The 16,119-nt window shown below is 44.9% G+C and overlaps 2 protein-coding genes across 16 annotated transcripts in view; one reads left to right on the top strand and one right to left on the bottom strand.

Moving 5' to 3' along the window:
- The window catches only part of SLC25A40 (solute carrier family 25 member 40), a 60,256-nt gene extending 45,691 nt beyond the window's left edge, over nt 1-14,565 (bottom strand). For 6 of the 11 annotated variants that reach the window (XR_008309903.1, XR_008309899.1, XR_008309902.1 and 3 more), the window contains exons 1-5: nt 14,067-14,563; nt 3,730-3,850; nt 2,853-2,912; nt 2,147-2,280; nt 1,107-1,174 (exon numbers count right to left, since the gene is read on the bottom strand). Coding sequence is in view for 6 of the 11 variants with exons in the window: in XM_053262063.1 (XP_053118038.1) it covers nt 1,107-1,174; nt 2,147-2,280; nt 2,853-2,912; nt 3,730-3,826 (359 nt within the window). In the remaining 5 variants the exon portion in view is untranslated. Of the gene's footprint in view, nt 1-1,106; nt 1,175-2,146; nt 2,281-2,852; nt 2,913-3,729; nt 3,851-4,065; nt 4,776-7,547; nt 7,715-14,066 lie in introns of those variants that run through there. The other 5 variants (XM_053262065.1, XM_053262067.1, XM_053262068.1 and 2 more) reach the window with 5 other exon arrangements.
- Nucleotides 14,124-16,119, top strand: part of DBF4 (DBF4 zinc finger) — a 42,790-nt gene continuing 40,794 nt past the window's right edge. The window contains exons 1-2 of one of the 5 annotated variants that reach the window (XM_053262053.1): nt 14,124-14,278; nt 14,719-14,814. In XM_053262053.1, coding sequence (XP_053118028.1) covers nt 14,769-14,814 — 46 coding nt within the window. In that variant the 5' untranslated portion in view covers nt 14,124-14,278; nt 14,719-14,768. Of the gene's footprint in view, nt 14,586-14,718; nt 14,815-16,119 lie in introns of all 5 variants that reach the window. The other 4 variants (XM_053262054.1, XM_053262055.1, XM_053262052.1 and 1 more) reach the window with 4 other exon arrangements.

Raw genomic sequence — 16,119 nt, 5'->3', positions numbered from 1 at the left:
TTGTTCAAAGTGTTATATTTAGGACCATAGGCGTTCACTTTGTTGGGTGAAAGGCCTGACTGGGATAAAATAATCATTCTTGGCTGGCACACACCTCTCCCCCTCAGGCATGTCATATACATGACAAAAGCATGTGAAGTGTCTTTATAGACCCCACACCATCAAATAATTCAGTTCAAATAACATGCCAGATCAGATCACAATCTACTTAGGGCACCAAGAAAATTTGTACTGTAATTTTTTTTTAATTTAGGGAAACTGCCAATTTTATGCAAATGAGTGGAAATTTGCATGGATCCCCACCCCTACCCCACATTTCCGATTCAAAATTTTCTGGAAAACCCACATCTCTGCAACTCTGACAATCCTTTTTATGAATTTACCAATTTTATGTTAGCTTATTCATACAACCTTTCTAAAGGCAGTGCTTTTAGCAGTTTATGGGGGTACATGCAGTTCTTCCCCCAGATAATGCCAAGATTGCAATACTGAATATTATATGGAATATGGCTACGGTGACCTTCACCAGACTGAAGTGATCCTTAAGCACCTAGGATTAGGGAACAATCAGTCTTGAGCCTAAGCTTAAAAATAAATAAATTATCTACTGTCTTCCTCTAGCATTCTTTTGCCTTCTCACTAGTACAGAAGAGTCATTCACTAGTAGAGAGAGCCATTCGTTTTCTTAGATTAAAAGAGATGTTCCCAATTAATCTAGCATTACAAAAATTGAGGGTAACAAGCACCATTTTAGAAGAGATATTTCCCCCTCTCTTTCACATATGGGAATGTCTCTTTTATATCATGTTGCCTGCTGCAACATGCACAGTTTATCCAAAAACAAATTATGCTCATGCTCTTTTTCCTCACAAGTATTGTTTGTGTGACACAATTGATTTATTGATTTAATTGGGTGACTGTCCTACTTGTTACACTCACTCCATTGCTCACTTCAGTTTCTACCCTTCAGTGTGGGTACAGGTCTGCTGCTGACATGAAGAGTGGGAGTGAACAATATTTCTTTGCCAAGTCTCCCTGTGTTATTACTATCATTGTCTATATAATAACAGTATACTACACAAAACGATAAGAACAATCTAACTTACAGTGCGGGAGGCAGTCCACTCCATAGTGCTCTCACACCCTCTCTTTGAGCTATTTTCACAAAAGCATCCTAAAATTGCCAAATGCAGCAATAGAAAGTTACAGATTTCAATACATTTGTCATTTGGTCTAGTGCCTAAAAATGAATCTTTGTTTTAAAACTATCTTACATTATTTGGCACATCAGGACCCTAATCTTACAAGCAATATAAGTAGCTTAGTTGTCAAAATAAAACTTCTCACACTTCAAAATCACATATAATCAAATTTGTGTAGATATTATATATTTGTTTCCAATATCAGAATCCTAAAAAAATCACAAACTAATGTAATAGGAAACAATATAGGTTCTTTCTCAATCAACAAGGTGTTCAAGAATGTTCTCTCTCACATGGCAACGTAGAAACTTAACTGGATGTTGCTAAACTACAACTCCTATCATCCTCTGTTGCAACTGATTGTGGCTGGAGATGATGGGAGTTGTAGTTCAGCAACATCTGGAGTATCACAGGTTGGGAATAATCTAGCTGATCTGTTACACATCTAGCTAGATCTAGATGATCTGTCACAACCATCTTATCTGACAGAGTGATGGCCCAGACAGTAAGAAGAGATCACCAGGAATCATGCAACAAGCGCTGAAGCCATGGCTTAACAATAGCAGTGACCACTGAAGCATGTAAGGCAGCAACCTAGGAGTTCCATAAGATGTTCATTTGCAACCAGTTAAGTGACAGGATTAAGTGTTAGCCTTTTATTTTCTTAGTGTCTATCAATCATATATTCAGCTTGATTGCTTCTTATTCCTTCATGCTGATCTATTTATATTTTTAGGTATATGTTTCTTTTTATCTAAGGTGGCTGACTTGCAAACTGTTTTCAGGGAAGGGTCATATCTTTAAGTTAGGGGGACTCAAGTTCTCACTACAATAATGAGAATGCGTGTTTCTATTCTGAAAACAAATCTTTGGATCGATACAATAATACATACATGTTTAATTTACATTTTATAGTAAATATCAGTGGGTACATTTCTGCTTACCACCATGCCGGTAAACTGCACAGATCTCTTACGCCAGGTTTTGCTGGTTCCATTTTCATAGACACAAATGTGATCCGCAAGGCTATCAGATTCCAAAAAAGATTTTCCTGATAAAAAGAGTGCACAATAAAGTGCTGTCTTGAGTGTAACAGAAATAGTATGGTAGAAATTTGGCATGTTTACTGCGAGGATGGTGCATGAAGCTTGTAGCGGGGAGTAACAGCAGGAGAGAGGGCATGCCCTCAACTCCTGCCTGTAGGCTTCCAGCGGCATCTGGTGGGCCACTGTGTGAAACAGGATGCTGGACTAGATGGGCCTTGGGCCTGATCCAGCAGGGCTGTTCTTACATTCTTAGTATACTGTATCCCCCCGCATAACTCATATTTCTAATCTGATTGCCCTGTGGAATAGGGCTGTGATTATTGCCTGTCACAGAAATGGCAACAAACAAGTACAGTTCCCCATCTCATTCTGCCACTGCACTTCTAAACTGAGTTCAGCAATGAGTTCAACTTTAGTGTACTAGTACTGAATTCAAGTACACCAATGATGAGCTCATTGCTGAAAAGGTATTTGTAGGGTCTTTGTACTTCTGTGATGTATCACACTTTCTCCCCCACCAGAGCTGACAGAAACATATTATCAACACACAAACAGAGGCATGTAGCCTTCCCTGAACTTGAGATGTACACCTATATAGATTTACCTTTGAAGAATGGGTTGCTCTGGGCCTGGAGTCGAACTTTGACAACATCTAGGGGTGTGACTATAGCAAAAACAAGAACACACACTATGGAATATATTTTAAATTGAGTAGTTTCTTTGTCTTCAATTTCCCCCCAGTTATTTAAAAATGCAACTATATGGGGGGGGGAGTAGAATACCAGCTATACTATAAAAAGTCTCCAGTTATAATTAGTATGGAGCTGCTTAAACGTGCAATTGTGACTTGTCAGGAATCAGAAGACAGAAAATAAGCCAGAGATATACTCTATATTGTGATTTTATAAAATCCCTAAGTTGATCTTGTGATTACTTAGGCGTTCTCTGACACTTGCCCAAAAGGGGATTTATTATAATTCCCAATAAAAGTTACATGACAAGGAATAGCATGCAGATGTTTTAGAAAGTCTCCACTAATGATAAAATTAACATTCATGACACTTGTTGATACTATGCAAATTAAGATAATGGAACTTATATTATTTCATGCCTACTTATTGTCCAAACTTAAACTTGGAATGGAACAAGTTACCAATTCTTGTGCATATCAAGGATAAAATATAGGGTCAAATCCCAAACTACTTTGAGTTCACCTATCTTCAGCACTGTCTACCCACAGGAATTTTAATGAATCACCATAGATTTTTCTTTTGTGGTTATATTTGCTTCATAAATTCCCAGTTCCCAATTTTTAATGTATTGTTCTGAAGGCCAGCGTGCAATCCTAAGAACATTTACTAGTGAATAAATTCCACTTAATCCCTGCACAGAACAGGGTTACAATCATTGGAACACATCTGTCAAAGTAATACAAAGCTATTAACATGGTATGCTAAGTAGATTCAAATATCTGTCTTTACCCAAAAGTGAAGTAAGAAAAGCACCACAACAAGAAGAAATTATTCGCTGAGAAGATGTGACTTGATATAATCCATCTCTTTTCTCTTCCGAACCCATAATTTATTACTTGAGAAACATAACCTGTTAAAAAAATCAAACAGCCACATGTATTCAAAGGGGTGTGTAAAAACCACCCAACATAAAATAAAGTGTGTGTGTAAAAACAAACCAACTAAAAGGCAATAACAAGTTAAGACGCAGAGCTAAATCATGAATGAGGAAGGGACCTGCAGCCTTGCACACTCCCTCTTCCCCTTCTTGTATGACAAGAGTAAAAGAAACATTGGTAGACTTACCGTGAAGGGTTCTTTTTCTGGTATGGGGAAGGCATCCATCATGTGATGGGATGTCAAGCTCTGCATGCTCCGAGACAGGGCCAATCAAAATTCAGCATGTCCTCTACCCCTTCAGGTCTGCCTTATCTGACCCAGTTCTGGTTGTGTAGAGCGTAGATAGGAGATGTCTGAGGACAAACAAGTCTCAGCCAGGAAAAGAGCATAAGTAAAACAACCAGTAACCAATAAAGAAAATTCAATTGATAGGATAAACTGTACACCCCAGGAGTTGTCCCACCATCCATAAGTCCATCTCCCACATCCGCAGGAGGGCCGGATGCCCTCCCCATACCAGAAAAAGAACCCTTCATGGTAAGTCTACCAATGTTTCTTTTTCCAAGTTATGGGGAGGGCATCCATCATGTGATGGGACGTACCCAAGCTTCTGACACGGGGTGGGCAGCGGATGTCTGTACCACTTTTTGTAAAATTGTGCGACCAACTGCTGCCTGCACCTCATAAAAGGATGGAATTTTATAATGTTTTTTGAAGGGCAACATAGAGGACCATGTGGCTGCCTTACAGATTTCCTCAAGGGGTGCCCTTGCTAAAAAGGCAGCTGACGTAGAGGCACTTCTGGTCGAATGAGCTGTGATGCCTTGAGGTATAACCAGATGTAAAGCTTCATAAGCCAAGGCAATTGTAGCCCTAATCCATCTGGCTGGGGATGCCTTAGAGCAGGCGTGGGGAACCTTGGCCCTCCAGCTGTTTTTGAACTACAACTCCCATCATCCCCAGCCACATTGTGGCTGGTGGGAGCTGTAGTTCAAAAACAGCTGGAGGGCCAAGGTTCCCCACCCCGCCTTAGAGGCTTTAGAGCCCAAACCTGAAGGCTGAAAGGAAACAAATAAGGCATCAGACTTACGCAGATTTTTAGTGCGCTTTATGTAAAAGCAGAGAGCCCTCTAAACATCTAAAGTATGCCAAACCTTTTCTTTTGGATGCTGAGGCTTAGGACAAAAGGATGGTAAAACAATCTCTTGGCTTCTATGGAAAATTGAATTCACTTTTGGTAGGAAGGTGGGATCCAGCTTCATAACCACTGATTCCCTTTGAAAAATACAGAGCTCATCTCAAATTGATAGAGCCACCTACTCCGATACTTGCCTAGTTGATGTAACTGCAACAAGGAACAGAACTTTAAATGACAATAACTTTAGGGAGACAGTGCGTAGCAGCTCAAAGGGAGCCCTACTAAGAGCATTTAACACCTTATTTAAATCCCATGATGGGAATCTATGAATGGGAGGGGGGCCCAAATTTATAGCCCCCTTCAAGAATTGTCGAATGTCCGGATGTAAACAATGAGAATCCTCACTGGAGATGGTTAAGACTGATGCTAATGCCGACGTTTGGCGCCTCAATGTACTGGGACGAAGACCTTTATCAACGCCCGCCTAGAGAAAACTAAGGACCGCTGGCACTCCTGCATTCAACGGCTCTACTCCATTGCTCTTCGCCCAGGCACAGAAAGCCGACCAAGTCACCTGGTATATGCAAGCCGTGGAGGGTCACCTGGATGCTAGAATCGTGTCCTGCACCCTCTGAGAATAATCTCTGCTCCCTAACACCTGCCGCTCAACTTCCAGGCGTGTAGGTGCAACCATGCCGGGGCCGGATGACAGATGGGACCTTGCACTAACAGGTCTTTTCAGTACGGAAGAGGCCATGGTTCCTGAACCGAGAGAGTCATCAGGTCTGAAATCCATGGCTTCCTCGGCCAATACGGCGCCACTATTATTAGCTCTGCCTTCTCGAGGATCACTTTCCTGAGAACCGACACCAGAATTGGCAACGGAGGAAAGCATAAAGTAGACCCTGTGGCCACCTAGATACCAACGCATCTACCTGCTCTGCCTGTTGACACTGGAATAGAAGCTTGGTAGTTTGTAGTTCTGACGCGAAGCGAACATGTCCACTAAGGGCATGCCCCATCTCTGCACTATTATTTTGAACACTTCCGGATGAAGTGACCACTCTGCTGGGTCCAGGGACTGCCGACTTAGCCAGTCCACTTGCAGATTCTCTACACCGGATAGATGCTCTGCCGATATTGACTTCAAGTGATTTTCTGCCCACAGAAAGAGCAGATCTGATTCCTGCATCAAGGCTCTTGACCGTGTACCTCCTTGATGATTTATATGAGTCTTTGCCATAAGATTGTCTGTTCGCACCAGGACATGCTGGCCCTCTATGATGTTCTGGAAACTTAAAAGCTCTAACCGGACTGCTTTCAGCTCTAGCCAATTTATGTTGTGTTGTAGATCTACCCATTCCCATCTCCCCTGGGCCTGGAACTCGGAACAGTGTGCCCCCCAACTGAACAGGCTTGCATCCGTAGTAACAATAATCTTTTCGGGAATCGTGAGAGGCAACCCCATGCTCGTGGCTGACATCCACCAGTGGAAGGAGCACCTGACCTTTTTGGTGATCTTGACCCACAAGCTTCTCCTTTCCATGATCGCCTCCTGATATGGAAGTAACAGCCACTGAAGCAGTCTGGAATGCCATCTTGCCCATAGTACGCATTCTAAACACGCAATCATCAGAACCAGAGTTCATGCCAGGTACATAAGAGAGGCTTTCTTTCTGTGAATATACGGTCCTATTGCCGACATAATCTTCTCCCGTCTCTCTCTTGGATGACTCACCATTGCCGCCTCTGTATTGAAAAGAACCCCCAGATGTAACAGGATCTGCGATGGAACAAGATGGCTCTTGATCCTGTTGAAGATAAAGCCATGGTCCTCCATAATCTGGACTGTGTGTTTTACGTCTTTCCCTGCCTGAGGAGCAGAGCTCAATCAGATCAAGACGTCATCTAGATACGGGTAGGAGTGGATACCTTCCTGCCTGATACGAGCGATGACTGCCACCATCAATTTTGTGAACACACGAGGAGCCGACGAGAGCCCGAACAGAAGAGCTCTGTACTGATAGAACCTCTGGTCGTAGGCGAACCTCAGGTACCAGCGAAAAGATGGGTGGATCAGGACATGGAGGTAGTCTTCAGACAAGTCGAGGGAAGAGAGCCTATCCTCTGGAAGGACCACTGACTTGATCAACCTGAGTGACTCCATTCTGAACATCTGTTTCCGAATGTACTGATTCAGCCGCTTTAGGTACAGTACTGCTCTCCATGTGTTGTCCTTTTTCGGAACCAAGAATAACAGCAAGAAAACTCCTTCCGGTATTTCTGACACAGGAACCATTTCTATGGCCGGGATATCCAGAAGATGGTGAATGGCAATTTCCATCAACTTCCTCTTGGATTCGCATTTGGACATCAGCGTCTCGAAGATGAAGTCGGGGGGAGTTGCCAAAAAATCTATGAAGTGACCCTGGGAAGTCGTTTGACTGACCCAACGGTCTGTGGTCGTTCTCTCCCATGTCTGGGCAAAGGTCCGTAACCTGCCTCCCACCGGAAAACAGTCATTGCTTACGGTTATGTCTGGCCTGAGTAGCGGAGAAGGCTCCTGCTCTGCCCTTGCCTGCGCCTCTGTTCTTGGAATTCCAGGATTGATGCCAGTTGGGTCTGTACTGGCTCCCTCAAAAACCTCGGTCTCTGAAGCCATCCCCAAACCTGGAAGGGTTAGATCGGTTGAAGGATCTGTATGGGCGAAAGAAACTTTGAAAACTGCCCCCTCCCTGAAAAGGCCTCCTCGTGTTCCCTCGTCCCACTGGCATAGCCTTTTTCTTATCTTGAGTCTCCACCAAAACCAGTTCTAGTGACTCCCCAAAAAGTTTTGTGCCCAGAGCCAGAGGCGCCTTAGACTTGGCGTCCACTCTCCAATGTCTTAACCACAGACCCCTTCTTACTGCCACACTAGCGGCCATTGATCTGGCTGCGTGTTGCAGACAGTCTAAACTAGAGTCCGCCATAAGGGCGGAAGCCCTGGCTATTTTGTTCAAACCATGTCTCAGTTTAATGTTATCTGGAGGAATCAACTTTGCCAATTCCTTGGTCCACAGGATTGTAGCCCTTGTGAAAATGGAATTAGTCGATGCAGCTCTTATCACTGTTGCAGAAGCCTCATGGCCTTTTCGCAGGAGGTGGTCCGTCTCCTCCTCCTCCGGGGATTTTAGAAACTCTTCCCCTTCCTTATTCACCAAGGCTTCAGTCACCAATTGTGCCACCGGCACATCTACAATTGGAACAGCTAACATCAACATAACATCAGGTGGTAAAGTATACAATTTTTTAGGAAAATGTAAGGCTGGTTTTGCTGACACAGGAACCGCCCCCACCCCCAATTCGGCTAGCACAATCTCTTTGAACAGGGAAGGGAAGGGCACCGTGGCTGGTGAAGCTGATGTTGATGGAAAAACTTCCTGGTCTAGGCCAGAAACTGACTGATCACCTGGCTCCTTAGATATATCCTTTATAGCCTTCTTAGCCTTAGCCAGCAGGATCTCAAACTCTGCTGTTGAAAATAGCCTGGCTGTGGTAGGTTTTTCAGTTGGAGTCTGCTCATCAGAGCGCTCTCCCTCCTCTTTTTCTGATTCAGAAGAACTGGAGCCCGACCCCTGTGGGGGTACATGAGGTACAGGGGGGTGAGGAACATGAGACGATACCCCCGCCATAACAGGCTTCGGTAACTGGCTAGGATGTGCCTCCATAGGCTGTGGTCCCTTGGAAACCACACGTATATCCATGGCAACAACAGGGGCTGTAAAATAATTTCTCTCAGAGGTACGTGCTCTTTTAGGCTCACAGGCACCCTCATCTGAAGATGGTGACAGGGCAGGCCCTCTCCTAAGGTGTTGCTTCCTAGACCGTCTGGCAAAGCAGAAGCATTCCCCCACTGGAATTTGTCTAGCTGGGCTAGAATCTCGGGATGACGGGGGAAAATGGACGCCGGGCCCTGTGTTTAGGTGGCATTACAGAAGCCGTGTCTGCTGGATTAGAAACCGCACCCCCCGACACCTGATAGGACTGCCCCCAAAGAGGTGAAACAAAGGCCAAGAACTGGTTTTTAACAAAATCATCCAGCCATCGTAGCTCCTTTACAGAGAGTCGCTCACTGTTCAGGCCCGTAATACTTGCCAGTTCAGTGTCCGCCACCGCACCCATCGTCGCGGCATGCTCTGCTGTTGCTGTGCCTCCAGGCAAGACAGCACCCGCCAAATTCATGCCCATTTGCCCCAAGGACACAGGGCTCATCAGTGGCGCAGGAGCTGGCTGTGGACTAAGCACAGTTGCCTGATTGGCGGTCGACAAAATGGCGGGCGCGGTTTGGCGGGAGGCTCCGTCTGCAGGTTGCAGGGCTGCTGCGCTCTAACAGCCCGCATCTGAAGGCACTCGCTCAGCAGTGCCATGTCTGAGGGGTTTTTCTTCTTTTTCATTTGCTTAGAGCCACCCTTCCCCTTCAAATGCTTAGATTTCTTGGGCGCTTTTGAATGTGCCTTTAGCAGCAGTGAGCTTTTCGCTAATCCCCCTTCCTGGGGCGCTGCTGAGCCTCCTGCTTTATCCCCTTCCTAGGCTACAATCGGAGCTGGAGCTCCCTCTTTTGCTCCATTCCCTGCCCCCGTAGGGGCTAGTGGGGCATCTGAAAGAGAACCTCTTAACATGTCGCCCCGTGTGCGTGACCTCCATTTCGTTGACACAACCGCGGCGGAATAGAATACGAGCGGGAGAAACGGAGAACCAACAGAAAACCAACAACCAAAGCTAACACTGAGACCAAAGGGAGAGTGGAGATCGAAGTGAAAAGGGAGGAAGTGGGTGAGCGGGGGGTGAAGGGTGGTAAAAAACACAAACGACACTGGAAAAGACTGACCAAAATAAAAAAGGGGCGACCGACAACGTGCAACTCCTTTCCTTCCCTTGCACACAGAAGAATGTAGAGATTAGAAACGGCTGAGATCTCACACAACAGTACTGTCCACGGAGTGAGACAGGACCAGAACTGGGTCAGATAAGGTGGAGCTGAAGGGGTACAGGACGTGCTGAATTTTCATTGGCCCTGTCTCAGAGCATGCAGAGCTTGACAAGCCATCACATGATGGATGCCCGCCCCATACCTTGGAAAAAGCTTCCACTTCCACTGTGAGAGCAAACTGCAGCTCCCTGTTACACACAAGCTTGGGGGATTGTTAACTAACCAGAGTTCGAGCAAGTCAAGATATAAACCATGGTTTTCACTATAGGTGGTGAACAAACCAGTTCCCCTCAGTTCATGTGGAACTATTGCTTTAAACTGAAAGCAATAGCTTTCACTATCCTTGCATGCCTTGGAGAGGAAGCACATGAACCCATGACTACCATGGGTTCATTCATGTAACTATCTCTACAATCTGAGGATACCAAAATTGACGAGAGCCTTTACAAAGGAACTTTGGGATGTGCTTTCTTCTGCCATTCTAGATGGCAGGTATCAGAACATCCCATATGCAAACTGCATATGTTCTTGCAAAAACTTGGAGGTTGAAATAGTGGTTCATGTTCTTTTATATGACTTGTTCTATCAGGATTTACGATATAAACTAATAAAGTTGTACCGTTGAGTCAGTGTTGACTCTACCTTCTTTAAACAAGTATCCAGGAAGAACTGATGACCTTTATATTATGCTCCTCCTTTTTGATCAGCATTCTGGTATTTCAAGTAATGTTGCTAAATTTTATGTAAAATCTGCAAATTGTGTGTCAGTAACAACTATAGTCACTTATACTCTGGCTAACCTGATTGCTAGTATACAAAGTAGAGTTCTGTTCTTTGTTTTGCACAATTTGTTGCTTTGCTGTTGTCATTGTTATTTCTGTTGCTGTTATTTTATAGTGAATACTCACCATATAAAGCTGGTCATTGACCATAATAAAGATTTTAGTATGGTTTAGTGCAATGTTTGAACGGGACCCATGTGAAGCACTTTTCTGCAGCTGCAATTGTGAACATTTCAGGCCAAGAACAGTATTTGCATCAAATTCTGAAGACTGTGTTACTCAAAAAACTTTCAGATCAACTACACACATTTTGTTACAATGGACCAACACAGCTACTTCATTTAATCATGTTCCTAATGTTGCAGGTAACCTATAACTTAGAAAAGTACACAGGTAGAACCCTTGTGGTTTTGCAAGACTGTCTTCTAGTCTTTATGGTTTTGCAAGACTTTTTGTCTAGTTTAAGGTAAAACTGTTATTTTTAAAGTATACATTGTTGGAAGTATATGTCCTCTCCACATTTTCAAAATCCTTGGTTCTTAGGGAATCAGCATTCCATTTACTTATGTCTCTGAGCACTGAGAGCTGGGTATAATGAATGAGATAGAGTGAGGCAGCCCAAGAGCAAGTGAAGTTCCTTCGAAATGAAAGGACAGCAAGAACTTCAATAAAGTAAGTAAGAAAGTTTAAGGGACTGAAGGGAATGCAATGCCTCTGACAGCATGTTTTTTAACATGCAGTATGCTACAGCCTTATTCACACATAGTGTTCAACACACAATCTATGTACACTGCACGCACATACAAATCTGTAACACGTACAGACATTATGTTCATCAACACATATGTAGTTGTTGACTGTACTCTTCATTTGAGGCTTGTACTCATCTTCACTTTATGTTCCGTGCATGCACAGTTGTACACTTCCTATCTTTGCTCTGCATTTGAAGGGGTATGTATCCAGATTCACTTTTAAAGTGAGCATATTCAGAACCAGTATGGATGACACTACCCTGCCCACTCAATTAGGAAGGGGGCACACCCAGCATGTTCCTTTATTGCACGGGAGTACTGTACATGCAAATGGCCCCTCTACATACACTTGTGTGTAGAAGGGTCATTCAGAAGAACAGCTCCCTAATGTGATAAAGGACATACTGGGATGGCATTGAGATGTCTTCAGAGGATGTCCCAAAAGGCATGCTCTCAGTAAATCCCCTTCTTAATAAAATGGGCAGGGATAGTAGCATTCATCTTGGTCCCAAATGTATATGCATGAACCTGGATACAGACCCCCTCAAATGCAGAATAAAGACCGGAAGTGTACTACTGAACATGCACTGAATATAATGCTGAATAATTGTACATGCAAACAAGTTTGTTCATGAATACACTTTACACACATTATACGTCCATTGAATATAATGTGTGCATAGGGCTACAGTCTTTCATCCAAAAACATATATATGTATACATGTACATTGTCTAAACACTGACTGATAGTGTTTCTCCAGGGTTTCAGATGGGTATTTCCTAGCCCTACCTGCAGATGCCAGGGACTGAACCTGGGACCTTCTGCATCCAAAGTAGATGCTCTTACACTGAGCTATCATTTTTTCCCCATGTACATGTAAAAGTAAGTAATGTCTGAACAGGGCTTACTTCAGATTCAAAAGTGCAAACCAACTGAAGTCTTCCATATGGTGTGTACTTGAGTTGAAAATATCTGGCATGCGTTCAAAACACATTAAGACAAACTAAACTGGCATGGCAGGGGAGAGATAATGTGAAATTGAACAGTTTTCTATCCATCATTCAAAGTGCACCTGTAAGTCTGTGCACCAAAATGATGGGACTAAAAGCAGAATTATGAGAACAGAAACACTGTATTTGGGGCAACTCTGTCCAAAATGCTACTCTAAGCCTGCCCCAAAGGCGTGATCACACCCAAAGGAACTGCTGATATTTTTAGCCTGATGGCATGTCAAAAACTGATTTTGAAATTCCCCTCGGCTTCAAAAATGTTTTACTATGTGGCACATTTGTTTTTGTTTGGGAACAAATCCAAAACTGCCTTGGGTACCTGGATCATTGGATCCAGGCCAACGTATAAATTAATTTCAATACCGTGACTCAGTTTCAGTGAAACTTACAGGCCTCTAAAGCCAACCCTATCTTATGATAAAGCCAGATTCTTTACAAGTTTGTAAAAGAAGTGGAATTCATGAGGGTGCTGCTTTAATTTACCATGTATTCTAATAGGTCTGTGGCAACAATATTAATAATGACACCATATATCACCATTTTCAGAGCTATTTTGGACACTTTGAATAATCACTGATAAGGTGAACAAGGGTAAGCTGTACCTTTGGCTTATTATTATTCTGGGTTCATATCCAGTGGCAAGAGAGTAACTAGAATTACATATCAAGGAAGGAAGAATGGAGAAAGCTGGCTCTGGGTTCAAATCCTAACCCAGCCATTAAGGTTTATGATTTGGGGCCAATCACCATCTATCATCCTAACCTGCCCCATGGATAGAGGATGCAAAGATAAAGGCAAGAGAGGAGTACCTGTATATTTCCCTTAGCACTTATGAAGGACAGGATTTTTAAAAGGTAATAAGCGAATCTTCAACTACATCCTCAGAAAGCACAAGCTAGAAGGGGGCTGATGTCCAAAGCGAATTACAGAGCAGTCCCACTGAAACTAATGAGACAAGTTAGTCCTAACAGGCTCCTCCAATTGATTTCAGGAGGTCTTTTCATGAGTACTGTAATTAAGTCTGGTCGACGTCAACTGAGAGTTCCACCTATTATTGTCAGTGAAGAAGCATCATCGGGAAACATTTATTATTATTCCCTATATCGGGCAGCAGCGATATAGGAAGATACTGAAAGGCATCATCTCATACTGCGCGGGAAATGACAATGGTAAACCCCTCCTGACTTCTACCAGAGACAAGCACTGGGCTCTGTGGGCGCCAGGAGTCGACACCGACTCGACCGCACACTATACCTTTATGGGCTGGGGGGGGGGGGAGAGGACTAGTCGCCCCATGCCATTCCCTAGGCCCCCGACCTCGCCTCCCGAGACGTTACATCCACACGCCCCCTCCCATTCCCAGGAGCTTCCCCCACCCAAACTCGGAGACCCTCATTTTTCTCCCTGGAAAACGTTCCCGCAGACCCTCCCCCCGCCCTTTCCCAAGGCGCCTCTTCCCTTTGTTGGCTCCCAAAGTAACTTCTGCCGTCAGATCAGGCACCCCAACAACCACAAGCCCACGTGCAGCCACTTACCTGAGCGGGGCGACGCGGGGAAGCCAGCGCCCCTGGGGGATGCCGGGGCCGCCGCCTGCCCTGCCCCAGGGTCTCTCTCGGCGGCGCGCGAGGCTGGGGCCGGGGCCGCTCCGCCCCGATCGCCGAGCTCCTCCTCCTCTCCTCAATACACGGCGGCGCGGCGCTGCCACTCAGGCCAAAGAGGGAGGCGAGGCCAGCCTCCGCAGCCGCTGGTAGGCCCAGTCGGGCAGAGGCGGGAAAACGCGGGCGAGAGCTTCCTCGATGGCCGGGTTGCGGAGACACTGAGCAGCAGCGCCCGTGCCCGCCGCCATGGGTCCCGCTCCAGTGGGCTGAGGTGTTCCCGGGGACCTGTCGGAGGGCGGGGCGGGCTGCCTCACGCGGCGGGAACGCGCAGCTTTTTCAAACTCCAACCGTCCCTCCGCGGGCGGCGGGTACGGAAAGGGGGCGCCGGAGAAGCGGGCGCTGGACACCGGGCGCTGCCCCCGGGGGGAAGACGACGGAAGGGGGGGGGAAACCGGGGTGAGTGGAAGCGAGGGGTCGGGCTGTGCGGTGCGAGGGTGGGGTGGGGTGTGGGAACCTCTCCCGTCCCAGCCCCTTTTAAAAGAGTGTTTTAAATCTCCCCCTTCGTGGCTCTGAACTGTTTCCCTTGCAGGTCATAACCGTCGCAGGAGGTGAGTAGAGAAAATGTGACTTCCCAGGAAAATGAAACCAAGTGGTTTGAAAAGCAGCAGCAAAGGACCGTTCCCCTGTAAGTCCTTGCCTCGGCGAAACTTAATCCCCTTAACAGAATCTCTCCTCCCCCGCCCCGCAAAGCGATTACATGCACACAGCTCTCGCCCTGTTACATTTGGAAATTGAGAGAAGCGACATTTCTGTGTCAGTTCTTAGGTAGATGGGCGTTTGGGTCGTCTTTTTACATTGGAAAGCGTTTGCTTTTCCTGTACTCGGCTCGTTTTTCGCTTAAGTGCTGCCTGCGCACTTGAAGCACTTGCGGAGTGTTTTGTGAGAACTGTGCCAAGAGCTAGTTTGTTTTCATTCAGAACTCACAACATGTAAATCGCTTTTGTTCAAAAAAGTAAATAAACTGATAATATCTATACAGTGCAGCTGTACATGCATAGGCTGCTTTCAGGAGGCTAGCTGTATTCCTGTTGCAGCGGAAACAGCGAAGACTCCGGTTGTGGCACCTTAAGTAAGTAAGTGTGCAGTCGAGTCAGGGTGACTCCTGGCGACCACACAATCCTGTGGTTGTCTTTGGTAGAATACAAATTCTCTCAGTACAAATATCAACAAGTGCTGTTTCTATAAGAAGCAAACCTGTGCACTTGATGAAGTGGGCTCTGAAAAGTGTATGCTAAAATAGGTGTTGGGACCTTAAATACCAACACATATTTTAGCATAAACCTTTGTGAGCCCACTTCATCAAGTGCACAGGTTTGCTTCTTAAAGGAACAGCTTTAAACAGCCTTTTTTCTTAAAGAAACCGTTGCTGTGCTTTAATGCCTCAGATTACTTGCTATCTCAGAAATGTGGGCTAAAGTTGAACGCCCAAGTCACCAAGAAATTTCAAAAGAATGGCTTTGAGAAATCAGTGTGAGTTGTTCAGGCAGTAGCAATCTTCACTGAATCAGATGCTAACATTAAATGAATGAGAGAAGCTTTATACATTGTTATGCACTTTTATTTTTAATTTTATTTTGCACATTTCAAGTTTTGTTGTTTATATGGAGGTCTATATTATCTGTACTGTTTTACTTTTATGTATTGGAGTAGCAATATATTTTGGCTGTAGACGTATATGTTCTTGACAAATTTTCTTCAAATCTAAAAGCCAGTGGACACTTAACAAAATTACAGGACTTAATTACAGACATTGAGGCTATTCTCATGATCGGCCAAAATTGGGCTAAGGGAGTCTAGCTCGGTTTCAGCTGAGCGTGAGAACCACAGGCGAGCCCAGTTTCTCCAAAGCAGGTGACCCGCTTTTGTAGTCCTCCTCTTAAACGGAGTGAGTGCTCCGCTAACCCTGTTTTTGTGATCGTGTATTGCCCTG

The sequence above is a fragment of the Hemicordylus capensis genome, chromosome 6 (genome assembly GCF_027244095.1).
Source record: "Hemicordylus capensis ecotype Gifberg chromosome 6, rHemCap1.1.pri, whole genome shotgun sequence".
Lineage (NCBI taxonomy): Eukaryota > Metazoa > Chordata > Lepidosauria > Squamata > Cordylidae > Hemicordylus > Hemicordylus capensis.
Note: the sequence above shows the minus strand (reverse complement) of the source record. Positions and strands in the feature narration are given on the sequence as shown.